The sequence below is a fragment of the Alexandromys fortis genome, unplaced genomic scaffold (assembly GCF_014885135.2).
Source record: "Alexandromys fortis isolate MF-2015 unplaced genomic scaffold, M_Fortis_MF-2015_v1.1 scaffold_112, whole genome shotgun sequence".
Classification (NCBI taxonomy): Eukaryota; Metazoa; Chordata; class Mammalia; order Rodentia; family Cricetidae; genus Alexandromys; species Alexandromys fortis.
This window is the reverse complement of record NW_026068013.1, coordinates 466,554-493,386: the sequence shown is the minus strand read 5'-3', so window position 1 is coordinate 493,386 and position 26,833 is coordinate 466,554. Positions and strand designations below refer to the sequence as shown.

Genomic DNA, 26,833 nt, shown 5'->3' with positions numbered 1-26,833 from the left:
AGAAAATACTCTGGGAGAGGCTAGCAGCGTTGACTGGACGCGCAGGACGGGCAGTGTGGGCAGCAGTGAGCTTTTAAGTATCTGTTTCCAGGACACTGCATGGAACCGATCATCAGTTGCAGGGTCACCTCCGTGCTCTCTGTGTTTTGTTTTTTCTTTGGTGTTTTTGCTTGTTGGTTTTGTTAAGATGAAAGGAAAATCCCCCACAGAACTGGTGAAGAGCTGTTCAAACGCAGATGTTTGTTTTCTTCTGTACTTGTTCAGACTGATACCTGTAGCTTGGACGTGCTCCAGTGATGAAGTGGGTGGCATGAACCACCTGACCTAGCTGGGGTGGGCCTCGGGCTTTCCTGTTGTACTGTGATTGAGGACAAACCTGCCCTAGGTTACCTGTGTGTGCTTCACTTCTGAGTTAGTACTGTGTACTTGAGGTAACGACTTGTGGACCAGCAAAGCCAGCTCGGCTGGCAGAGGCACTTGCCTGCCGAACGTGAGGGAAGGAGGGAGCTCTCACCAGCTGCCCTGACTTCCGTAAGTACTTGTCACACAGACATGGGACACAAGACCAGGACGTAGCTGTTGGTAGGGTGACCCCCTTTCAAACCACGCGGTGGCTTTTTACCAAAGGAAATGCACTGGGATGACATTTCTGAGTTTGCTCATTTTGATGCAGTTACTGCTGCTCCCCCACTCATTCTGTGTTCCCAGGGCTGGGTTAAGTCGGCTGGTCTCGCGCTCACTGTAGCCGAGTGTGGCACAGCAGCCCTGCTTTTCCTGCACTTGTGCCCCATGGTCTGCTGGGTTCATGCGATTGTGGCCTTTATGCCGCAGGCCCTCGATCTTAGGGTGACACCTGCTGTTTCTCACCGTGGGCTCACTTAGTTGATGCTCTCTAAAGAGGTATTTTTTTCCTTCTGTAGCAGAGGGTGCCTCCTAGATTTGCTGGATAATGTGGTCATTTTGGTTGATGTATTTGTTGTCCTTATTCCTCTGAGTTGTCAGTTTGATGCTAGCATGCTTTCTGAAGGCACAGTGGAGCATGCAGTTGTAGTTTCTCATCATTGAGACAGTATCTGCAGGGGAAGGAGGATTTGTTCAGTTCTCAGTGTCCCCGTGGGGAAGGTGTGACTACTTCCTGGAGTGTTAGGTGGCTTAGCCCACCAGCCATAGCTCTCTCCCAGACGAGGTTCCGTGTCCACAACCGCCTTAAACTCTAGCTGCTCGATGGGCAGCAAGTGTTCAAATATGTGAGCCTGTGGGGACAGCTCTAATCAAGCAGTAGCACTGGAATATTTACTTTGTTTGTTTCTTAGACTGGTCTGAGCTCACCATGTAGCTAAGGCTGACTTTGATCCCCTGACTACTATCTTTTTGCCTCCATCTCCCAGGTGGGAAGATTACAGGCAAGAATCACCACGTCTGGCTTTTCAATATAATTTTCTTGTCATTTCTTCTCTTTCTCGTCCTCCCATTCTCATTCTGTAACCCTGACTGCTTGTGGCTTCCCTATCGGGCCCGAGGATGACCGTGATCAACATCCGATCTTCCTGCTTCTACCTCCTGGGCACTGTGATCCAGGGGTGCGGTGTGTTAGGCAAGCATTCTACTAACTGAGTTTTGAGGCAGAGCTTCATTGTATAGCCCAGGTTTTGGCATTCAAGAACCTCCTATCCTCTGGGCTCAGCGTCCCTGAACCCAGAGGCAGCTGGAGACTTTGGAGAGGGTGATGATGTTGCCCTGCAGCCTTGGCTAATCTTGGACATCACTTTTTACCAGTTAGGCCAGCAGTTCACTAAATCAGCACAAATTTGGACTCAAAAAACAAGTTCTTTTTTTTAATTTTTAATTTTTTTTTTTTCGAGACAGGGTTTCTCTGTGGCTTTGGAGCCTGTCCTTAAATTTTTATATGTGTGCGTGTATATCCTGCATGCATCTATGTAACGTGTGCTCTATCCTAAATCAGAAGAGGGCTTCAGAGCCCTTGAAACTGGTGTTTACAACGTAAGCTACCATGTAGGTGCTGGGAATGGAACCCGGGTTCTCTGTAAGAGCAACACATGTTCTTAACCCTGCAGCAATTGTCCTAGGCCCTTTCTTTTCATTTGCTTGTTGTTTTGAGTCAGAGTATGCATGGCTGCCTGGCCCTGGCTGGCCTGGAGCTTGCTAAGCAGACAGAGCTGGCTTTGACTTAGGAGCATTGGAGCAATCCTCCACCTCTTCCTACTCTAGTATTGAAAGGATAGGTGGGTAACAGCCTGGCTTTATATATTTATTTTTGAGAGAGAGCCTTGAGCTGTCAGTCTTTCCTCTTCTCTCTACCTAGCCTCTGAAGGTGTCTGGAGTTAATCACAGACCTGCATCGCCATGCCGGGGTGTCCCCATGCCGGGGTGTCCCCATGCCGGGGTTCTTTGACCAGCTTTATGAGACTTGTGAATGTCAGCACAGCCCTTTTCATTGCAGTGACTGCCGCCCTCTTTTCCCTCCCACCCAAGAGTGCACATGAGAACTCCTACATTCTAGGCAGTTGCTGTACAACTGAACTGTATCCTTAGCCCTATTTTTATTTATTTTTATTTTGTGATGTGGTTTAAGTTTCCCAAGGTGACTTTGAACTTGGTCTCAGTCTCTCAAGTACTGGGATTATAAGCCTGGACCACCAGGCCTGGCCAAGTTCAGTTATTTCCACAGTAGTGTGGCTCCATTGTATGACTAGACTACAGGTTAAGTTGCTGCTGCACTATTGAGAAACATGAGCTTGCCAAGTAATGATGCAGAGTGTTCATGTGTCAGGCAGGACTTACATGTACGTTCATAGGAGTCTAGTGTCTGCTCTTAGCGGCCTTGTGAGATATGGGACATGCAGTGCAAGCATCTTTGTTTTGTGCTTGTTTACAAATTTTCTGCATCTCTAGGATGTGGAGCTGTTTCTCTGAATTCAGAAAGTTTCCTCATAAGGTCTTTTAAAGAAATGACACTGTGAGTCCACGTGAGTGTATGTGCATGGTGCACGGCCAGGAGAACTGGGGTTAATAAGCCACCCGGTGTGGATGCTGGGAACTGAACCCCGTGCTGCAAGAGCAGTAAGTGCTTTTAAGTTTATCTCCAGCCTCCTTTGAGATCACCAGTCCTAGTGTGTTTGTGTCTTTAGATGACCTTCTATCTTTTGTTTATCATGCTCTCCTTAGGCTGGCTTTGCCAGCAAACTCCCCGGGACCCTCCTGTATTGGGAATATTATTTTCAGGTGTGTGACTTACGTTTAGGCTGTATTTGTTTAACTCTGTGAAACTGTATTTGTGTGCCTGTATAAAACACCTGATGGAGTGTTAGAATGAACCCAAACACAGACTTGCAAGACATGGCCTTTATGAGAAGAAAAAGACCTCCCGGAAACAATGAAAGGAACGCAAGAATAGAATGAAGAAGGTTAGGGGGACTGCGAAGGCCAATGTTGGTGCTGGCAAAAAGTGAGTGGAGATTGGACACAGCCAAAGGAGTAGATCTGCGGTGACTTGATCTGCTGTGGTTTGCAGACATTTTCCCAGAGGACAAATAAACTAAAAGCTTATGTGTCAAAAAAAAAAAAAAAACACCTGATGGTCCTAATAAAGATATGAACGGCCAATAGGGAGGCAGGAGCAAGGATAGGCAGGGCTAGCAGGCAGAGAGTATTAATAGAAGGTGAACTCTGAGTGGAGGGAGTGGGAGCAAGAGAACAAGGAGAGGACGGAAGGGGCCAGTCGACAGGGAGAAAGCAGGAAAGAAAGGTAAACAAAGAGAAAGATAAAGCCCAGAGGAAAAGAGTAGAACCCCACCCAGCACTCCTGTCTCTGCCTTCTGTCTTACCTCTGCCTGGGTTACAAGCATGCACCACCACACCCAGCTTTTATGTGACGGATGGAGCCCATCTGCAGAGCCAGCACTTCACTGTCTGAGCCGTCTTCTGTGAATGTTGTAAGGATCCCCCTTCTTATTGCCCTCAATTGAAGATAAGGTTTTCCTGAGACTGCCAGGCAGTTGTGGCTCACGCCTTTAAGTCCCAGCACAAAGGACAGAGGTAGACAGATTTCTGTGGCTCTGAGGACAACCACGGCTACACAGAGAAACCGTGTCTCCAACAACAGAAAGATTTTCCTGAAACTGTATGTGCAGTGCTCAGCTCTCTGGAGGGGTCAGGATTCTTATTCCATCTTCTGTAGACACCAGCATCTGGCTCTGTCCCAATTGTTCTCTTCCTGTTTCTGTGTCAGAAATACCCCGTAGTTACCGAGTCATGAGCTTCCTGGTGGTGGAGAGTATTCATCTTGTACACCACTGACTTGAAGTTGTAGCTTCTTTTATGGTTTATTTAATTTTTATGTGCATTGGTGTGAAGATGTCAGATACCCTGGAACTGGATTTTCAGACAGTTGTGAGCTGCCATGTGGGTGCTGGGAATTGAACCCAGGTCCTCGGGAAGACCAGTCTTAACCTCTGAGCCATCTCTCTCCAGCCCTGAAGTTGTAGCTTTTGACTTTGAAAATTGATCTGTCAAATTCTGCAAAGGAAGGCCGGGCGATGGTGGCGCTTGCCTTTAATCCCAGCACTCAGGAGGCAGAGGCAGGCGGATCTCTGTGAGTTCGAGACCAGCCTGGTCTACAGAGCTAGTTCCAGGACAGGCTCCAAAGCCACAGAGAAACCCTGTCTCAAAAAAAAAAAAAAAAAAAAAGCAAACAAACAACAACAACAACAAATCTGCAAAGGACCTCTTGAAGGTGTGAGGTTGCAGCACCTTTTGGGAAGTTGGTATCTCTGAGCCTTACAGAATATGAAGATGGCATGAACACCTCCTTCCTTGATTTCTGGTCCTGATGCCAGAAATCTATTTATCTAAAAGATTGGAGTCACCAGCTCATTTGAAATGTAGTTCTGGTGTCTATTGTTTCAGGGCCTCAGGACAGCAAGCACGTTCTCACCTATAGTATGTGAGGCCTGCCAAGCCCAGCCTAGGCTAAGCTCCTCAGCTTTCTCAGCATAGAGCACAGACTGGAGTCACTCTGTTTGCTCGAGCATGTCTCACCCCTTGAAGTTGTGGAATGTTCACTTTTAAATTGATGCCCATGTAATGTTGTAGCGATATTTCATTTGCATTTTAATAAATAAAGCTTGCCTGAAGTTCAAAGAGTAAAACTGCCCCACTGGTCAGCCTTACACACCAGGCAGTGTGACACACACCTTTAATCCCAGTAGCCACACTAGTTTACCTTAGCAAGGTGGTGGTGCTCACCTTTAATCCCAGCACTAGAGAGGATCATAAAATTGGAGGAGACAGCTCCAAGGCAGGGTTGCCATTTCTGACTAAGTTAGAGGTTGAGAGCCAGTGGCTGGCTGTTTTGCTTTCTGAACTTCAAGCAAGCTTTATTTATTAAAATACAAACGAAATATCACTGCTTAAATGTTAGTTCTTGTGAGTAAGAGTTAACTTGTTAGGTTAGCAGGTTCATCAAAATGTATATGGGTAGAATTTAGACACCAAGTGACTTGTCATTCTGAAATTCTTCCAGTCTTCTGTGCTGGAATTACAATAAAATTTATGAACAATAGTGTTGAGAGGATTTTTTTTTTTTACCACTTTTCCATCCCCGTGTGAGTCTGCAGTAAAGACTGGTCCCAACTGACCGTTTAGACTGGAGAGTTATTTCTTAGCATATGGGCATTCTTTCCCCCATGTAGTCAGATTTCTCTAAAGGCTTCAAAATGTTCAGACTAATCAAAGTGGTATTGCAATCTCGTATAATATATAAACAACACAGTTTTGAAGTCTAGACAATTTATGTAACCCCAATCAACTATATTTAAAATCATTTTTGGGGTAGAGAAGTATCTGGATTCCATCCTTTATTCCACTGTCCCCCGTATAAACCATACATACACATTCAGTTCTAAAATACCTTCTATGTATGTATTTGTTATTATTTTTTTGTTTGTGTGTTTGCGGTTTTTTTTGAGATGGGTTTTTCTGTGTAGCCCTTAACTGTTCTAGAACTCGCTCTGTAAACCAGGCTAACCTCAAAATCAGAAACCTACCTGCCTCTGTCTCTGTGCTGGAATTAAAGACGTGTGCCACCATGCCTGGCACCTTCTTTGAACTTCAGTGTCTGCCTTCTCGTGAGGCCGTGTCTCCTGAAGAGTTACCATGGAGTGACTCTGACTGTTTAATTGGTGCAAAGCAATGTATACCCTAGTTTCCTTACTGTCCACAATTCTAACTTTCTGCTGATAGAAATGTTACAGGATTGTTGATCACACTGTGAATTCTGAGATTGCATTATTTCCTGGAACAACCTGCTTCTGTCTGGTGTGACTCAGCCCTAGCACACACCTTCAATCTAAGGAGCTTTCAGCTTGAATAGTGTAACAGGATTAAACAGAATCAACCATAGGTCAAGAGTTGTAGCAAGCAACCAGTTCACTATTAAGAAAAATCATAGTAAGAGGGAGTCAGGAGAGGACAGAGAAGGGGCGGGGACACCCGTTCCAGGTGGAGGAGTTTCGAGGCAGCTTAGGAGGGGCTGTCCTTCTGGGATGGTGGCATCTGCTTTCTTTTCCTCTCTGAGCTAGGTTTTCACCCCAGCATCTAAGTATAAAACTTTAGTAAATTAAAAACTCAAGCAAAAGATACAGTTAGGGAGAAAGTGCAAGGCCATTTAACTAAAGCTTTGCTTCTTAAGCTGTGAGCGGCAGCATTTAAAGCACTAGGTTATAGTTGGGAGGTGCAGATTCAGGCTGCACTGGCTCAGATTGCTCTAGAAAATAGGACCACCTTAAAAACAAGGTGTGCCTTGTGCACACCTTTAAATACAGTACTTGGGAGACAAAGGCAGGTGGATCTCTGTGAGTTTAAGGCCAGCCTGGTCTACAAAACAAGTAGAAAAAGCAAAACTAAATCTTGTGGCTCCTAGTTTTACTTGGTTATTAAGTAGTTTCCCGCCAGGCGGCAGTGGCGCACGCCATTAATCCCAGCACTCAGGAGACAGAGACAGGTGGATCTCTGTGAGTTCGAGACCAGCCTGGTCTACAAGAGCTAGTTCCAGGACAGGCTCCAAAGCTGCAGAGAAACCCTGCCTCAAAAAACAAAAAACATACAAAAAAGTAGTTTCCGTAAAGCAGAAATAAGCATTTTTGTGTTTTTAAAGAAACTGATATATATGAATGGATGCCTGTTCATTTTAATTCGTAGGAAGCCTGTAAATGAAGTTTGTGTTTTTCCTAACACTGCAGTGCTGACAGCCACCTAACTACTACAGTGGTGAGCTAAATAGCACAGACAGGTGCCAGCTATATTCCATGGGAGAACAGCATCGATCCCTTAAAGAACCAAGCCAAGAAAAATGAGCAAGGATATCTGCTCCATAAAAAAGCAGACCAACAACCCAAAACAGGAGTCTTGAGCTGTGTTTCGCGCACAGTATGGCATCCAGCCTGTGGTGGGTGTTTAGTGCCCTCTGTTGGGACACCAGAGCAGCTTCTCTGTATAATTAGGATCAAAATGGACAGCACTCAACTTTGCCAACTCTAAAGTGCAGCGACCATCGATGCACACTTCCTGTCGGTTCCAAGTCTTCTGTATCCATAGTAAACTGAGTTTGTTTTCTGATTGTTGAGTTCACAGTGCATTTGTTTAAGTGCATCTGACTTTTCTGAGTTAGGTTCTCACAGGCCTGCATGGCCTGTAACACTGTAGAACAGCCTGTCCTCAGACTCACGGGTCTAACTCTCTCTGCCTCTGTTGTGGAATATTAGTTTAAAATACATTTTGTTTATTCTGTGTAATAAGAATGCAATAATGTGTTGCATTTTTTTATGTTGCATTTGTTCAACCCTAAAGCTGTGTTACTTTGCCTGTCTAAAACACCTGATTGGTGTTAAACAGAATTGAATGGCCAGGAGTTAGGCAGGAGAAGGGATAGGCAGGGCTGGCATGCGGAGAATAAGTAGGAGAGATCTAGGGAAGAGAGCAAGGATCGAGAAAAGAGGAGCGGATTCTAGAGGCCAGCCACACAGCCAGCCATGGAGTAGGAAGGAAGAAAAGATAGAGAATAAAGAAAGATAAAAACCCAAAGGCAAAATGTAGTTAAAGAGAAACAGGGTAATTTAAGTAGGAAAGCTGGCTAGAAACAAGCCAAGCTAAGGCTGGACATTCCTAAGTACTGTGATGTAACTGGCGTTGCGGCAAGAAAACCAGCTTTTTCCTGGATACAGTTCTGGTGAGAATGTAAGTCTTCCAAGAAACACTTGTCCTACATGTAGGTATGAAAGTGTCACTTTGTGGCGGGGGGGGGGGGTGGCTGTACCCATTGTTTAAATAAGAAAATTGCACTCGGAGGCAGAAACAGGCGGATCTCTGTGAGTTTGAGGCCAGCCTGGTCTGAAGAGCAAGTTCCAGGACAGGCTCCAAAGCTACAGAGAAACCCTGTCTTGAAAAACCAAAAAGAAAAATAGGAAAATCAGAAATGATAATGATAATCTAATCTATGCTAATCTAAAATCATTAATTAAAATATTTGTCTTATTTAGGAAAATAATTCCTTATCAACCACACTATAAGAAAATAAAGCGTGAGAGTTAAACTTCTGGCTGTTTCCCATCTGTGTCCTCTCTGACCTGAGAGGCCATTACTAGCCCTGAAGGAAGGCTTTGACTTCTGAGAGCTGAGCTGCCCATTGTTACAGCAGTCACATACTCTCCAGATTTCAAGTGTGCTCTTTGCCATCATTTTAAATTTGGACTATTTGATTGTCAACTACAACTTAGAACTACTTACAGGCTGTAATGGTGATTGCAGATGGCGCCCTGACTCATTGATACTGTTACTTACACACTCATGGGTAATTAGCTATTTCAGTAGTTGGATGTTGAGCCCTTAGGATCTGCAAACTTGTGAACGTTCTGTGAATGGTATCCCTGCTTGGGCAGATCCGTCCTGCTGGACTTCACCTGTGCTTGTTAGTGTTCTTGAAGGTGGTGTCAGATTTCATCTTCGCCACTTGTGTAAGGGACCTGCTTTACCTGTTCACCTTTCTGGGCCTGGGTCCACGTGGACAGTGTAAGCAGTCTTTGTTTCCTGCTGGTTCCCAAGCTGCCTGGTCATTCTGATGTGTGAATTCGCTGGTCACCTAGTGGAATCAATGGGAAATGTTTGAATTCAGCAAATCCTTGGTATCTGCTCTTCCCTGTCATCTAACAGGGTTGAGCTGAGGGTAGGTGGAGGCTCCCTTGACAGTTTTAGAAGCCTCAGCTTAGTCTGGACAGCTCTTAACCACATCTCCTTCACCTGCCCTAGGAGTCAACTGCTCCTCCAGATAAGCATTCCCTTATTATTTGAAAAGATACATGATTGTGTGTGAGAGTACCATCTAATCTCTAAGTAGCCATAGAAATGTCCTTCGTTACTCGGGTTTTTAAAGGCTAATTGAGTTACTAAAGAGAAGTTACCTAGATATTTGCTTTGTCTGAAGAGCAGTGATGTGGTCCTGGCCCCTGCCATCTCAATTGAACCCAGGGCCTAGTGTTCTCTGGGTAGGAGCCGCCACTCACCACACCCTGGACTTGGTTAGAGCGTGGTGAGGATCATTTAGGTTTGTGTTGCTACACTTTCGCGTCGCTGCTGAAAGAACTGACATCACAGTCATGGGTATTTATTTTTTTGGCTCTTCGCAGGAAAGGGTCTTTCTGTGGGCTAGACTGACCTTGAACTCCTAAAGATCCACCTGCCCCTGCCTTCTGAGTGCTGGGATTAAAGGCTTGTGCCATTTAGTATAACTGTGTGTGTGTGTGTGTGTGTGTGTGTGTGTGTGTGTCTGTGGGGGGGTTGTACACGGGAGTATAGGTGTCTTCTGAAGCTGGTGTGTTAAGGCAATTGTTAGCTGTCTGACATAGGTCCTCTGCAGAGTGGTATACTCTTGGCCCTTCAGCCAGCTAGCCCTATCCACCTTAATTTTGAGATAGTGTCTCTTATTGAACGTGAAACTGGTTTAATACCCTCGCTGGCCAGGAAGCTCTGGGGACTTGCGTCTCTGCAGCCCCAGTTGTGGAGTTACAGATGTGCTTGCCACATTTTGGCCTTTTTAACATCTAATGCTTTTGATGCAGGTACATAACTGACTGAGTTGTCTCCCACCTCCATGACCTCCCACCCCCCTTATTTTTTTGCCATGCTAGGGATCCAACCCAAGATTGTACTTGGTAAAGCAGCAAGCACTCAGTCTCTGGCTCTCATCCTGGCTCACTTTAACTCCCTTAATGGGCCTGTCCTGGTTGGAGTGCCCTGCCTCTGGGGCTGATACCAAGAGTAATGGCTTCTTTCACCTTTCCTCATTCAGATAAGGTATCCTTACTCCTAATGACCTGTTAAGACATTTACCCAAGTGTGGGGTTGAGGGGATTGTAGAGGGGCATCTGCCATTGGTGAATGTGATGACCAGGTCACTCCTAGCTGCAGACTTTTAAACAAGAGTCATAACTAACCCTGTGTAACCCATTGTAAATGAAATTCCATCATGTTCTGAATGTAACATTTTTAGCTGCACATCATAGAAACCCTACAAGTCTTTCTCAGTTTGTATATAGGATTAGCACAAGTTTCATCGCGGTCTTGATGTGGATTGTCTTCGTGTTAGTGAAAGAATCAGTAATTTTAAGTAGAGAAAAAAGATCTGCTTAAGGAAACCTGCCGTCTGACTTGTGTGGGATTGTTCAGAGTGCCTTAATTGATTTTGCTCTGGTGCCCCTTCAAGTGCGGAGTATCCTTCTGCTTACAGGATACAGCCGGCCTTCTGGAGGCCGCTTGTGCGCTGCAGCGTTATTTATCTATTTTTGTAAAGGGTTGCTAATCGCCTGGTGCCTCCCTGTCTGAGTCGTGTGCTTGTGGACTGTCTACATGAAATCATTTGATAGCTCTCTCATTTCTGCAAAAATGCTGCCTGTATTTTTAGTTCACCACCCTGGCTTAAAGTGAAATTATTTAATAGAAATATTTAGAGACCAGAAGCTTACTTTGAACAGAGCTGGTATTAACCGGACCCTTTTTAGAATAGCTCTGTGTTTAAAAACATGTGTCAGTGAGTTAAGAAATATAATTTATTTATCCTACCTTTGGCTAAGACACATACACAGCCTCTATCTAACTGCTTCTAAGCATGGGCTTTGGTTTAAAAGGAAAATTAGTGTGCCCAGTTGTTTCTTTTCTTTCTTTTTTTTCTTTTTTGTTGACAGGATTTTACTTTAGCCCAGGCTGGTTTCAAACCCACATGATTCTCCTGCCTCAGTCTCCTGAAAGCTGCAACTCTAGGAGTGAAAAACCACGCCCAACTTACCTGGTTTATTCCTGCATTGTGCTTTAGATTTGAAGACCTACATACAGACTGTGGTAGTGATAGGGCTGTTAACAGCCTCTTGGCCTATTCTTCAGAAGACTTGGAAACCGGAGTTCATATCTGAAACGTGAGACTGTGACCTCTGGTCCAGAGGCCAGCAATGTTGCCGCCTGGGCCGACCCCTGCTGCTTCCTAAGAATAGCCGGTCACTTCAGTAGTTAGAGCTTCTTCAGCAGTGGGTAAGCGCCTCCCACACAGGTTGCTCTTGCCGTGTCCTGAATGGATGGCGGGTGAGGGGAGACAAAGAGGCTCAGCGGGGTTCTGTAACACACCAGAGATGCCACGAATGCCTGTGGGCTACCTCTTGCCCTCGCCCACGTGAGTTCTGAAAATGGGAGAAGCGGCTGTTGGTAGGTCAAACCGTACATAACAAACATGAAAATACATACTAGGATAAGCATATCTCAGCCTCTCATACTGAGAAGCTATGAAGGAAATCGAGGCTTCAGGAACTGCTGGTGAAGACACATAACTTTAGACTTTTACAAGTATGTAATACTTTAAGAATTTCGTGTGATGTATTTCGACCGTGTTCACCCCCATCTCCTCAGGGTTAAGAAATTTGTAAGTTCTTGAGGACGAGGGTCTTGCTGTGTAGTGTAGGCTAGTCTGGACGTTACTGTGTAAGGCCAGCACCGAGAGGTGTGCATTGCCTTTCTGGCATGTTAGACTGGCCACTCCTGTTTATTTCTGGAGCACTCCTCAGCTCCAGTTTGTATTACTTGACCTCTGAAATTAGGGTATTTCTTAGTTGTGATTTGCCTAGGTAACCTTGCTCTGCATGAGGGGCCTGTTTCAAATACCAAGAAGACACAAATACAATAGAAAGGTATATCTGATGTACACCAACATAGTCAGGTGGGGGCTCTGCTCTCCTTGCTCCAGAGAACCAGAGAAAGCTGAGGCTCTGTAATTGGTTATTGTGGTAGTGAGCCTTGAGGCACAGGGTCTAAAGTCCACAGACTAGAACCCAGATGCCGCCGTGGAGCCGTAGCATACACCCCTCATATTGTTCATACTGTTAGCATAAGCTGTTGGTTTTTGCTGAACTTCTCATTTAGTCTCACTATAATAATGATTCAACAGTGGTGTAGAACGTCTGCCAGAGACGGGCCATGTCCACACAGATGCTAGCGATTGTTTTGATACTGTAAAGAGAACACAGTCTCTTACAGTTTTGAGATGATTAAACCTCATTTGTTGCGATCATATAGATTTCTACAGGAAGTGAGCAAGAAGTCCAAATTCACCTCCTAAGAATTCCTGAGAATGACTTCCAAATAAGGATGTCCTTCCTGTGTCATGTTTAGAATGTTAAAGGAAGTGATTTTTTTTCTGTTTATTTACTGCGTTTTGTATATACTTTTTTTATTTTTCTATCCTATGATATCAATGAATTGTCCTTAAAATGACTATGTTGGGTTTTTGTGTGACTTAATAATACTAATGAGCTCTCACCCCACATTTTAATCTTGCCAAGCTTAGTGGCTCATACCTGTACTCTTGGCACTGAGGAGGTGAAGCAGGGGAATTGCCATGAGATTGAGATCAGTTTGTAACTACAGAGTGGAAAATCTCTTTGAAAAGAAGAACCCTTCCCCACCATCATCTTGTGCATGTATTTATAAATATTTACTAGAAACCATTTTGTTTCATTAACTTCATGGTTATCCTCAGTTATTTTAGAGCAATTAGCATGATTTGCTCTGACATGAAACCAGAATTTTGAATGACTTAGTTTTGTTTCATTCATTTATTTTTGAGTTTGAGATAAGTGTCCTGGCTCTCACTCTGTAGACGAGGCTGGCCTCTAATTCACTACATCTCACTCTGTAATTCAAAGGTCCACCTAAGATAAAAGGCCACAACTGTCCAGCAAATTTTGAATTTAGTCTTTTAAATGGTGAGCAGTGTGCTGACCTTGGGAACGTTTGGACTCTGGGTTGACTTGAAGAGGTTAAATTTTGCTCTGCCTGCAAGAGTCTCTTGATTTGCCTATGAGCGAGCATCTGTGAGCCAGGAGGAGTGTTGGTTTGGAAGCTGAGGTCAGTGCATTTGTTACTGCCCCCTGTGCAGGAGATGAAACTCTATGGTCAGACCCTGTCTCAACAGCCCCAAACCAGGAAAACAAAGCAGATTAAAGATCCTATGAATGTTTATAATTAATACCTAGTATTTGTTTAAATTTGGGGGGCAGCCATATAACATTAGAGTCATTATTGAGTTATGTGCTATTGGTTTGTTTGTTTGATTCGCTTTTGTTTTTGAAATAGAGACCAATTTACCCATACTGGCTTCTGGGGATGTCACAGGGGGTGGAGGGCTTCAGGGAGTGTGTGGTGGGAGCTTCTGGGGGTGGGGGTGCTTTTGGGATGTGGGGGACATGCTTCTGTGGGTGTGGGTTTGGTTGTTTTGCTTTTAAGCACACGCCGTGTGTGTGCGTGTATGTGCACATGCATGTTTGAGGAAGTCAGACGAGAGTTTTGGGAATTGGTTCTCTCAACTTGTTATCAAGCTTCTATGTAACCCAGCCCCCCTTTTTTCCTTTCTTCTTCTTTCTTTCTTGAGATAAGGTCAGACTAGCCTTTAACTTGAAGCAGTCCTTCTGCCTCTGCCTCCCAAGTATGAGATTCTGCATTACATCCTTCCTGAGAGTGTTTTTTGAGTATAGTATCATATGTCTTGGACATCACACCAGTCAGTGTCTGAAGTCTTTATGTATTTTCTGCCTGTTGTTGTTTCTTATTGTTCAAGTAACTAAGGTTTTAATGTGGGGGTAGGGACTGGAAAACACAGGGAGGTGAAAAGAACAAATAAATACATACCCCTTATCTCTTGGCTCATGGATAACACTTGACAGTGTATTTTCGGGTCATTTGAGTTACAGACTTGGATACTATCCAACCGCTCTTCAGTAAAAGGTCACCATTTGTCTCCCACTAGCAGCTCCTGAGGAGAGCAGATCTGAATGAGTTCTCCTGAGGCAGGGTTTCTCTGTGTAACAGCCCTGGCTATCCTGAAGCTGTCTCTATAGACCAGGCTGGCCTTGCACTCACAGAGATCCATCTGCCTCTTTCTCTCAAGTACTGGGATTAAAGGCATGTGCCACCACCTCCTGGCCCAAATGTGACCTCTCTTAGTCTCATCCTGGTAGACTATATATTATATATTGTTTACCTTCAGGTATGTGTTATGTTGTGGTTTTTACTTAGTTTTGAAACTTTTTTATTTATCAAATGTGTTCTTGCACAGAGGCAGAAGAATTGCTTCATGTTCAAGACTGGAAAAGGCTGGTCTAGATAAAGCTTGCATGCTTTATAGACACTTGTGCTTATGTGCCCCTGTGTGGAGGAAAGATGGTGATTTTATAGGGTCAGCGCCCTCTTTTTATAAAGTGGACTTTTAACTGACAGTGGTGCCCTTGCCCTCACAGCCATCTTCCTGGCCTGCATCCCTGTCTCCGGGCTGCTCTCCATTGTTTGTATCGGCCACATTTTGCTGTTCACTTGCTAGTGGGTGTTTAGGTTGTCTCCCCATGGACTGCTGCCCCGTGGACCACTGTGAATCATGCAACTTGAACTTGAATGCAGGAAGCTCGAATCCCTGCTGTGAGTCCTTTTGGGTCATCTAGAAGTGGGATTGCTGAATCATTTGCTGATTTTTACGTTTGCTTCTGAGGAACTTTGAAACCTACTTAGCAGTGTTTTGTGCTCCAGTCTTGCACGAAGGTAACACTTGATTCGGAATCTTGAAGTCTTGTGGTTCCCATGTTCTCTTATGGCTGGCTTTGTAGTGGGTGAGAGGACTCCTTCCTGTTCTGTGCTGGGAATGAAACCAGGGTGTTGCTCTGCTACTGAGCTGTGCTACCAGCTCCATTGCGAATATTTAGAAACTCTTACCTTCTTCTGTTCAGTATATGAGGAATTCAGAAAGACTGGGACTCTTCAGGAAGTACCGATATCATCTGAACATACGTGGCACCTTCTCCCCTCGCCCTCCCCTTTCCCCTTTCTCCACCTCCTTCAACATTATATTAGGATAGGCAGGATTAAATGGAATGATAGCCTCTTTGGGTGTGATCCACAGTCTAGAGGCCTTCCTCTTACAGCATCTGTTTTAACATGTCACCTCACAAAGCTGATGGGCAAGAAATGGGGCCTCGTTTTGTATCTCCTGCTCACTGGTACCTTGTAGTGAGCAACTACCATTAGCCTCATTTTGTCATCCACAGTGAGGGATGATTACCCTGCAAGATTCGGAATACCTGGCCAGCAAGAAGTCCATTCCGATCCACTTACCCGAGGCCAGAAGATGCACTGAGCACAACTCTGTTCCCAGTAGTCAAGGCAAGAGGCCTTAACATGGTTGCTGAGTATTTCCCTCCACACTTTGAGAAAGCATACGAGAAACGGGACCATTAGTACCCAGCATAGAGAGAGCATTGAAAAGTCTTCAGCTGGGAGTTGGCTGGCACCCTCATGAAGTGTCTTTGTGTGCCTTATTGTTCAGCTCCTGGTTGACCATAGTAGTGACAGCTCTGGGTAGAGGTGAGACACGGCGCCCAAGCACATTTCCCTCTGGGTTCAGATGAGTCGGCACTGAGTGTTTTAGTCCTTTGCAGGTGTGGAGTTGGTCAGACGGTTGGATTCTAACTGATTATTTCTTCTGATTTAGTTTCTGAATTATACCTGGATAAGTGTCGAGGACCAGCCTCAACAAAAATACCACTTGCCAGGGTAGGGGTGTGGGGATTTAGAAATATAAGTAAAGAATACAAAGATGCGTGAAAAATAATAAAATAGAAACCATAGAATAGGACCGTGAGGGTGTTCCAGTTAGGACTGAAATCATCGCCCAGGTTTAATTTTCCGTACCCTTTTATACCCAATACAAAAGGGGGAATAACATAAAAGATTTCATTAATGTGATACAAACGACAACTCAGTCATTTGCGGTAACACTTTGAGACATCAAGTCATTAGCATTTTGCTGTTTAGGCCTGAAGCCACTCTTAAACCAAATAGGTTTACATTTTTGGGCCTCCACAATAAGGAAAGAAAAAAAAATACAGCTTTCTTAAGAGTAAAACTTAATCCATGAGATAGTAAGGAAAGAGAAAGGAAATTCATGTTGGTATCTCAGTTTCTCTTCAAACACAGAAGCTATAAACCATCACGTAAAGTTAAGTGCAGAAGTCACAGAATTAGATGGCTCAGTGGATAATCAGGCATCCACTGGGGGTTGGAAATGACTTCGTAGTCCTGTCAAGGGAAAGGTTACACAGGGACAATTTCAGGCTACTGAGCAGTGGGAAAGGGAACAAAAGATAAGGAGTTACTTATTATATGTATGTTCTGTTTTGTTTTCCCTACCTAACCAGTGAGTTTATTTTTACAGTTTTGTAGCTTATGTGTGTACCTGTTTGAGTGTATTCTACAAATGTGTGTGGGTGACCTTGGAGGCCAGCAGAGGGTGTTGGATTCCCTGGACCTGGACTTATAGATGATGTGAGCATCTTGTTGAAGTGCTAGGAACTCATTTCCAGTCCTGCAGGCCAGCAAGGACTTTTAACCACTGAGCCATCTCTTCAGCCACTCGATATAAGATTTAAAAAGAAAGTCAGGTGGCGTTGACAATGTCTTTGATCTCAGCACCCAGGAGGTAAAGGCAGGTGGATCTCTTGAGTTTGAGCCTGGACAGTGAGGGCTACGGAGAAACCCTGTGTCAAAATGCATACACACACATATAGAAGGAAGAAAAAAAAATAATGACTTCTTATAGAGATTGAAAGTCTACTGGTTAAGTCCTAGCAGCCAGTTATGCCATAGATTATCTTTGTCACCTGTAAAGAAGTGTTAATATGTTTCAGAATGTAATGGAATTTCAAAGTCATTAACTTGAAGAAAGGTCTAATGTCACTTGTGACAGGATTTGTTTCAGTATATCAAGGAAAAGGGAGACTTTTAATCTGGGGAGGCAGAGACAGGAAGATCTCTGGCTTCTGCCTAGGTAGCCTTCCTAGCCAAATGAGCGAACTCCAGACTTGGTGAGAGTTTATCTCGGAAACTGACATGGACAGGGCCGAAGAAGATGTCAGCCTCTGGCCTCTGCTCACACTTGCGTATACACACATAGATGTGAACACAAACACAGATACACTGCTTTCTTCAGCCAGGAACAGTCTGGGTGAGTGCGCTGTTGTTCTTGTTTGATGGTTCTCCCTTTGTCACTGCTGCTGATTGAGGGAGGGGCCGGGAATGGGAAGCTGCTAGACCTGCCTGGGATGAGGTAACTAACCTCTCCTTAATCCAGTCATCCATTACCTCTCCCCTGGTAAGCCTGTGGAAACCCAGAGGCTTTTACCAAAGTTTAAAGTTATAAAAGTAACAAAGTTACAGATAATAATGAAATAGCAAAACAAAAGAGTTCGCGGACTGCCTAGTTAAGACCAAGCGTGACTTTGCTTCGTGTCTATTTGTATAGAAGGTCTGTCTTTTCATTTTTGGTATGCAGTAGGTCTTTTTGTTCTTAAACTGTAGTCCAGGCTGGTATAGAATTCACAATACAGGCCAAGGTGGTTTCAAGCTTGTGACAGTCTGCCTTCATTTTCCAGGCACCTCATTCACAGACATGAATTGCCATGCCCGGCATGAATCATGTCTTTTCTCCCCCAAAAATTTGTTCCAAGTTTTGGGATCACTCCTAAGAGTGCCTTCCTGCTGCTGCTGTGGCTGTTTTTAGAAGATTGATGACATTTTATAATACTTTCCAATGGTTGTCAACAGAAAATCTTATGCGGGTACTGGTAAGGTAGGCTTGGCAGTTAAGAGCACTTGCTGTTCTTGCAGAGGAACTGAATTTGGTTCCCTGCACCCATAGGGTGGCCCCAAAACATCTGTAACCTAGTTCTAGGGACCTGATTCTATTTTTAGGTCTTCACACACGTACACACTCATGCAGGTAGATACTCATTATACATAAAGTAATTTTTTTAAAGGAAATATGTAGAGGCTCAGATACTCATTATACATAAAGTAATTTTTTTAAAGGAAATATGTAGAGGCTCAGTGGCTAAAAGGACCCTGGCAGCCTGATGGGTTTCCATGATGGGAGAAAAGCCCCGACTTCTGAAAGTCATCTCACACACACATACTTTAAAATTCTTAAAGAAAATACGACCTTAAGATTCTTTTGTTATATTCAGTGGGGGCTGGTTTGTCAGCCACAGTTGTTTTTGCTTAGTGTGTAGTCTGCCATTTGGAGAGTGTTTGCGGACTTAACAGACCCGTCCTGTCCTAGCGGTTTGGGTGGCCACGGTCGTGTCGTGTTAGCACTTGAAGTCAGTGTAGCTATAAGTATGTGTTGGATTCGGCTCCAGATCTTTAGTAAGATGGTTTCCCTTCATGTAGGTTTGGGAACTAGAACACCCAAAGGACCTTTATTTGCCGTAGTCATGAGCCAGTGCATTGAGCAGTTCTCGTGTGACCACTGAGGGCTGATGAGATCAGATGGACTGCCTAAACCTGTCTTCTTCCACGTCCTGCCGTAGTCTAGGGCCTTAGGCTTCATTCATGTCACAGCAGTGGAGGGTGAGATGGAGTCTTGCACTGCAGATCTCTGCTTCCTGACCTCAGGGTCTCACCTTCTCACCGGCAGCCTGGAACCCTAGGTTAACACCGCCTTTCTCAGTACAACAGTCACTTTTCTGACCTCTCCTGTCATTTAAAGACAGTCAGTTTGTTTAATCAACTACAGTAAGACTGAACCAGTGAAGCCCTAATCTGGCATTTTTAGGTAAAACAACATGTCTATAAGGTGATTTAGGAGATAATTTAAAATTGCTAGAGGTCAACCAACCTTCCTTCCTTCAGTTTTTTAAACAGCATTTCACTTTGGAGCCCAGACTAACTTTGAATTCCTGCCTCAGCCTCCTGAGTGCTGGTGTTTCTTGTTTCATTCTTTTTCCTGACAATACCAGTTAGGAAAAGGCTACAAGTCCTTGAGAACTCCCAGACCTGGCATTTGGCTTTTGTTCTCAGCCCTCGTATTCTGACTTTGTCATTTTCTGTATCTTAAAAAAAAAAAAGAAAAGAAAAGAAAAGCTGTGACCTTGGGAGAAGTGGTGTCCATTGCTACAATGTTGTGACAAGCATGTTGAATGTAACTGCTGAGAGAGACACCATTTGACTGAAGATGACCTCCCCCGGAGCTGTTCCTCACTCCCTCTCGGAGCAACTCCTGAGGGAAGGTGTGTGTGGTCTCTTAGCTGTTTCCTATTTATGAGCAGGGAAACCTTCCATCCAGGTCAGGTTACAAAACGCTGTGCCATTTTACTCTGAAGATCATTTGTCACAGGCATTTTGGTCTCTGCCCACCACACGCTTTTGGGCTTTTCTGACAGCCCCTCTTGAAAAACTTGCCATAGAAGAAAAGTGCATAAGTTGTCCTTATCAGAGAATTACGTCTTGTTTTTTCCTCTGAGTCTTTGAGAGTTTTAAAAGATAGGTGATGGGTTTATAAGAAGGAATTGCTGTGGTCTCCGACGGGACCTGGAGAGGTTAGATTGAACAGTGTACTGCTGTCCTAGAGCCAGTTAAGCACAGGCTTTCCTGGTTTGAGAATAGCTTGTAGCATGTGGCTATAAATAACACTTTCACAACGAGCATGGATTTGATAGGGGGCAGGAAATCTGGCCCAGCTGCCAACGGCAACAGCCAAAGCTCAGAATTCAAACAGTCTTCACACCCAACCTAAAAACACCCTTGCTGCTTTCCTAGAGGCAGAGTTTCTGTGCAGCCCTGTCCTGAGTGCTGGGATTAAAATCATGCCCAGCTAAATCAGCTTTTCTTAATATGAGAAAGAGGTCGGTTGCTTTGGCCTATAAGTGCAAATTGTCTCTTCTATTTAAAAAACCATGTGTGTTGCTTGCTCATGCCATGGTGTCCATGTGGATGTCAGAAGACAGGCTCATAAGAGCAAGCTCTTTGTTTCCCACGTGGGAGGTAGGTGATTCCAGGAAGCCAAACACAGTGCAGCCTGCTGAGCTATCCTGCTGATTCAAAACGATGTCATCTTGGTTACAGTCTGGAACTAGCACAAGTAATTGATGCTACCATAAATGAGACCTGATGATACTGTATGTCTAAGCCCCTTTTGAAAATCTGCTTTTGAAAATGTTTATTAAACGAAAAAGCTTGTAAAATCTACTTTTTCAGCCTCTTATTCTTGCTTTTTATCCTGCACAACTACCAGACAACTGTCTCCACTCTGAGATTCTTCATCTGAGGTACATGTAATAGAAGAATGTAACAGTGTAATCTATAACTTTCCGAATAGAAACATTTAGAAATAAAAACACAAGTGTTTAAACTGGGAACCACTTTTAAGACTGCTGCTACGGAAGGGGAAGAATAGCACACTGTGGGATAGGGTAGTCTGCTCTGTGAACTTGCTGTTTAGTTATCGGGACTTTAAACTATTAAATTTACTTATTTTCCCAGAAAGATAAAATGATATGCATGCAGCTCTGACATTTTGGAACTCTGTAGACCAGGCTGGCCTTGAACTAGAGACCCTCCTGCCCCTGCCTCCTGAATGCTGGGATTAAAGGCATGCACCTCTATGCCCAGACCTTGATTCTGTGTTTGATAATTAAATGCACAACCAAGAATTTTTTATTTTATTTTTTCTTTAATTATCTGCCATGGTTTTGTGTGTGTGTGTGTGTGTGTGTGTGTGTGTGTGTGTGTGTGTGTGTGTGTAGAGGGCAGACTTGGTTCTCCCTTTCCACCTTTATTGGGTTGTAGGGATTAAACTTGGGTTGTCAGGACTTGTGACAAGTGTATTTTCCACCTGAGCCATCCCTGGGCTTTGGTTGGTGGCTTCTTATTTTTTGCCTTGATTTTTGAGTTGACCCATTGTCTTAAGGTTTTTATTGCTGTGAAAAAACACCATGACCATGACAATTTTTATAAAGAAAACATTAAACGGGAGTGGCTCACTTACATTTTCAGAGGTTCAATCCATTATCATGACAGGAGCATTGTTACATGTGACATCTTGGCACCGCCTTAAGTTGCTGGGGAACACAAGATGGTTGGTGGTACCTGAGGTCGAAGCACCGGAGCTGAGCAGTGTGGGGGAAACTTATTTAATGGATTAGCGAGAAGGTTACAGGGACAACTTCAGACACATACCAAAAAACTAGAAATAATTTTTCTCTTTTTTTTAGGGGAAAATTGTACCAACAATTTGGTAAAGATTCAGTGACTTGTCGGGGTAGACGGTTTATGTACAGGATTGGGAAGGTGGAGTAAGTCCCAACATCCCCTATATGAGGCTTAGCAAAATTCGAACCAAGTTTAGGCTGTATGGCCTTGACCTGATCAGCCACGGAGAAGAGGAGCTGGTCAAAGACAACTTGTGTGCTTATACCAGCATTAACATGAGTGTAGTGACAGGCGCCATGCCTTTCCCAAGTTTGAACTCTTTCCCGGTCCTCACAGATATACTTACTGTCCTTTCTTTCCACAACCGCTAGCCTTTTCCTACTGTGCTTAAGCTGTTGATGAGCTGCTGTCTCCTTCCACTTTAGGATAATGATTGTGTACTTATTACCGCTTTCATGTTTGTGATAAAATAGGCGCCAAAAGCCATTTAAGAGAGGGAGGGCGCTCACAGTGTAAGGGCACAGTATTATGGCGGGAAGCTGTAGTTGGTGTCCAGGAACATTGCACAGGAACAAGAGTTGGCTGTTGGTACTCAGTTCCTTCTCCCGTTTAACTTTGGCTTTGGAGTATATGTATTAATAGGACATTTTACTTTTGAAAGAGAATTTGAGTCCTAAAAGCTTGTTAAATTATCATTTTTAGCCAAACCAGAATTTAATCCCAATTCTCACCTTAGGTGATTCAGACACCACTTTCTCTTTGAATTAGAAGTGACACTCTGTCCTAGGAAACAGTGGTGTCACCTAAGACTCCAGATCTCATATTTAACACATTTCAGAGGTGAAAGTGTGGCAGAGTGAGGACTCCCTGCTGGGGTTGGGCGGTGTGTGAGGGTGTTTTCATTTGACCTCCTTTGCTGATAAGGGGAGCCATATTGTCTGACTTTCACTTTTCTTTGTCTCAGTCACATCGATCAGACAACAACATGGCAGGACCCCCGAAAGGCCATGCTCTCGCAACTGAACGTTCCTGCATCTGCCAGCCAAGCGGTGCCCCAGACACTGATGAACGCGGCCTCAGGTGAGCACCACCCTGCTGCAGAGCCACAGCCAATCTGTTTGGATACCTGATTTCCTTTAGGGAACCTAGAAAGTTTTCTACCCAGTGCCATGTGGGCGCATTGGATTTATTTCAAAGTAGCTTGTGGGGAGTTTTCCTACAGCGCCGTCAGCGCAGTCTTCCTCTAGGGTCTAAGTTGTTCTTTCAGGTTTTGGTATCGTGTTTGTTTGTGTCTTAATTGTGTGCACGGCTACAATGACACGAGAATAACATTAGGGGTGTGCTCTCTCCCAGCACCGCGTTTGAGACCCAGGGCTCAAACTCGGGTTATTAGGCAACCAGCAGCTTTACCCATGGGACCATCTCACCTCCCCCTTTCCCCCACAAACATTCCTGAGGTGGTCTGAGGAGTGATGACTGACCTGGAACCATGGTCCTCCTACCTCTACCTCCCAAGTCTGGGGTTTCTGGTGCACCACCGAGTACCATGTGTGTTTGTGTTTGATTGCTGACTTCCGCCCGGGGTCTGAGTTGGCACTCCTCATCCTTTTGTAATGTGATGAAAAGCACATTGTTTTATTTTTAGTTGCTCTAAAGAAGAAAAAGCACAGCTGTATTGCATGACTGCCTCAGGGGTGCTGGACTTCATGCTGTGGTATTCATGATCCCTCCCCCCCTTTTGTTCGTTTGTTTTTGAAATAGAATCTGTCCAAACCAGCCTCAAACTTGCAGTCCCCCTGCCTCTGCCTGGTGCTGGTGTACCACCTTGCCACATTTAAACTTATTTTAAACCATATATTTATATTACCATAACATTATTATTAATAATATTATAATATAACAATATTAATATTAACATTAATATTAAATACCTTAAGGATATTTATAACTACCATATATTAAGGCCATGTTTGTCATGAACCCCAGAGCCACCTCTTACTCTGAGATCTAACATGTTTTGCCTGCATGTGTGTATGGTGCACCATGTACATACCTGGTGTCCATGGAGGACAGGAGAGGACATCAGATGCCTTGGAACTGGAGTTATAGGCGGTTATGAGCCATGGGTGCTGGGAACCCAACCTGAGATCCTCTGTAAGAGTAGCCAGGCTCTTAACCTCTGGACCCTCTGGCTTTTGTCTACAGGACCTCCCTCACCACGCACCCTTTGGTTAGAGGGGCCCAAGGCTGCAGCTGCCACACGAGCACCTTGGTACACACAGGAAAACGTCCTTCCTCTGGGCTGACCTCCCACCCGTTTGCAGACCAGTTTTGTTCATGGTCTAAGTATTAAAGTAAGAGACTTTGGACTCAGTTACCTTTAAACTTGGAGGTATTAGCCAGTTTTTAAAGTGTAGAAGTCAGATTCAGAATTTGCTAGTGAGCTTTTAAGACCCCACCCCTCACCCCCAGTCGTTAAACGGTGTCATAAGTGGTAGAGAAAACAGAAGAGGACAGGGGCGTGGCACTGTCACCAAAAGCTTGTGTGGTGTCCTTGTAGCTTTATTTCTAGTGAACAAATACACTGTCACTTAAGGAGGACTTTGAGGTTAGATAGTACAAAAAAAGACCTTAAAACGTCACCATGCCAGGAACCCAGCACCACAAGATGAGAGGCAGAAGTGGCAAGTTCCAGGCGAGGCTGCGTGGTGAGACCTGTGCTCCCGTGCACAGGGTTCCCAGCCTAATACGCCCAAGTCCCTTACAAAACAGAGTTAACAAGTAACTTCCTTTGTGCTTTATTTAATTGCTAACTTACGTATGTGATTTAACCACGTAAACAGTTGTCATGCTGGATTATTTTGTGAAGTAGCAAGAAAATGTCCATATATTTTAAAAATCAGTTTTAACTTTTCACTCACGTTAGTTCGAATCATTGCATATAAAACCCAGGGGTTGTGGGGCCCTGCTGTGTATCTCCTGAGGGAAACATGCCAGCGACTTCATCTGCTGAACGCTGAATGCATCTGCAATGCTGTGGCTTTTACTCTAGGGTTTTTTCTCTCCCAATTGAGAATTGAAGTTGGGACTTCACATAGTTGAGGTCAGGTCCTACGTATCCCTAGCTGGCCTTGCACTCACTGCATAGCTTAGGCTGCCTCTGGCCGCCTCCATCTTCTTCTGCCTGCACCTCTCGGGTGCTGGGAGTCTCACTCTAAATTAGAGAACATTTTGGTTGTCCTCTGTGACAGTAGAGATTTAAGAATGGAATTAAATGCTTTGGAATGGAAGTTAGAGGAGCTGTAGTTTGGGGGCCCTGGAGAGCAAACCCTGATGCTCATGCTAAGCACCCCTTAGGCTTGAGCCACACGTACTACAGCCTCCAGAAGCCATGATCAGCAGACCTTGTGCCCACATGGAATGAGAGGCAGTGGCCTGCTGATTTCAGTATATGGGCATCTGTCTCTCGGGAAAGCGGCTCTGTGCCTGGGGTATGAGGGACGTTGGAGGGAGGGGGCAATGATGTCTCAAAAACAAAAGATATAAAAAAAGATTAATTTAAATACAAAGTAAATATCTAATATTTTGTAATTAAGCTATTTGTAATTACTGGTAGCTGGTTTTACTTCATTTAAAGTAATTTAAAACATCTGTCCACACCATCTTTGGGACTGTGTTTATATTTGGAGCTCTTTGTGATCAAATATAGGCCTCGGGGCTTTTATCCAAGTAGTGAGTTTCTTTGTCGCTTTCAGACTTAGGAAGCCCATCTGATGTGGGCAACGCAGTGTTCCTGACTATGGCACTGTGAGACAGACTGCATAAAAGACAGATTTCTCTTTTTTCCCTGATTATTTTAAGATGACATATGTAAATAACACTATTAATATAGTACTGTACTAACAAGACATTATTAACAAAAACTCAAGCAGGAATAATATTGTAATGAAACCCACAGTCAGTGCAACCAGGACCCAGTCTGTCTTGTTAGTTATTCTGACTTCTGTCACAAATAGCTTTTTACAAAGTTTTCAAACAAAATGGCTGTTTTTCTTCCCTACAAGGCAATTCAGGTAATCTGAGAAATGGGGAAAATGACTTTGAGGGTAGAGTGTTTGCAAAAGAAAAGGTGGGAGGGTGCAGGGAGGGAAGAGTCATGGCCCCAGGGAATGAAAAGTGTAAACATGGGTAATCTACCACCCTTAGAAGTGGGATTCAGTGTGTCTGACCAGCCCTGCACTCTGGAAATGGTGGCGGAAAGATCGGGAGTTAATGACTAGCTCAGCTACATAGTTTGAATGCCATCCTGGGCTACGTGAGATCCTGAGTCCAAAGAAAAAGAAAAGGAAGAAGAAATTTGGCTTGTTCTTTGTGCTGTGGATCAGGCCCAGAACCAGGCAACACTACCACTGAATTGGAAACCTGACCATGCATCTTGGTTAGTATACACCACTCTTACATGTAGTGCAGACGCCGCTTGGGCCTGTCGGTCAGTGGTTCTTGTAAAGCCCCAGCCCTACTCCGGTTCACCCTACCCTGTTCCCAATATGGGAGTCTGTAAATGCAAACAGGCACATGAAGGAAGTACAGAGATTTAAGTTTTCCTGACATCAAAGGGTAAGATGGCCATTTGGTTTGGAGATGGCTTTGGACACAGTACCAGGACTCTTCTGAGGCTGGCCAGCCCGGGCCTTACCTCTGCACATACCCGCTTATGGGGACAGCTTTCCAGCCGTCCTCTCTCTGCTCAGAGTTTCTCATACATTCTACACAGATGACTTTTGATATCACCCAATGCCACCCACTTCTCAAGTATTCTTTTTTTTTTCTGTTTATTTTTAAACCCAGAGTAGTTGTATCGAAAACTGAATTTATAATTAACCTTTTTGTTTTTTGTTTTGAGGTGGATCCAACTACAGCCCAGGCTGGCCTCAAATTTATGATCTTCTTGACCCAATTTCCTAAGTGTGGGATAATGGGTAGTTGTTTTCTGTAACTTTAATAGTGCTACTTTCTTTCTCTTGCCTGCCCTCCTCCTGCCTCTCTTTTCTCCAGAATAGGAAAGAGAGAGTTTGTGTGTGTTTGGGGGGAGGGGGTATAACTTGTGGGATCATTTCTCTCCTGCCATTGGGACCTAGGGTTTAAACTCAGGTTTTAGGTTTAGCATCCTACCTACTAAACCATTCTGCCAGCCTTTCCATAACAGGATTTTAGAGTCTTTGTTTATTTAATGCATGTCTGAGTGTATGTA

The 26,833-nt window shown here is 44.2% G+C and overlaps 1 protein-coding gene across 8 annotated transcripts in view; it reads left to right on the top strand.

The window, feature by feature from the left end:
- Window positions 1–26,833, top strand: part of Yap1 (Yes1 associated transcriptional regulator) — an 86,285-nt gene that overhangs the window by 11,864 nt on the left and 47,588 nt on the right. For all 8 annotated transcript variants that reach the window (XM_050162177.1, XM_050162181.1, XM_050162179.1 and 5 more), the window contains exon 3: window positions 22,547–22,662. In XM_050162177.1, coding sequence (XP_050018134.1) covers window positions 22,547–22,662 — 116 coding nt within the window. The remainder of the gene's footprint in view (window positions 1–22,546; window positions 22,663–26,833) is intronic.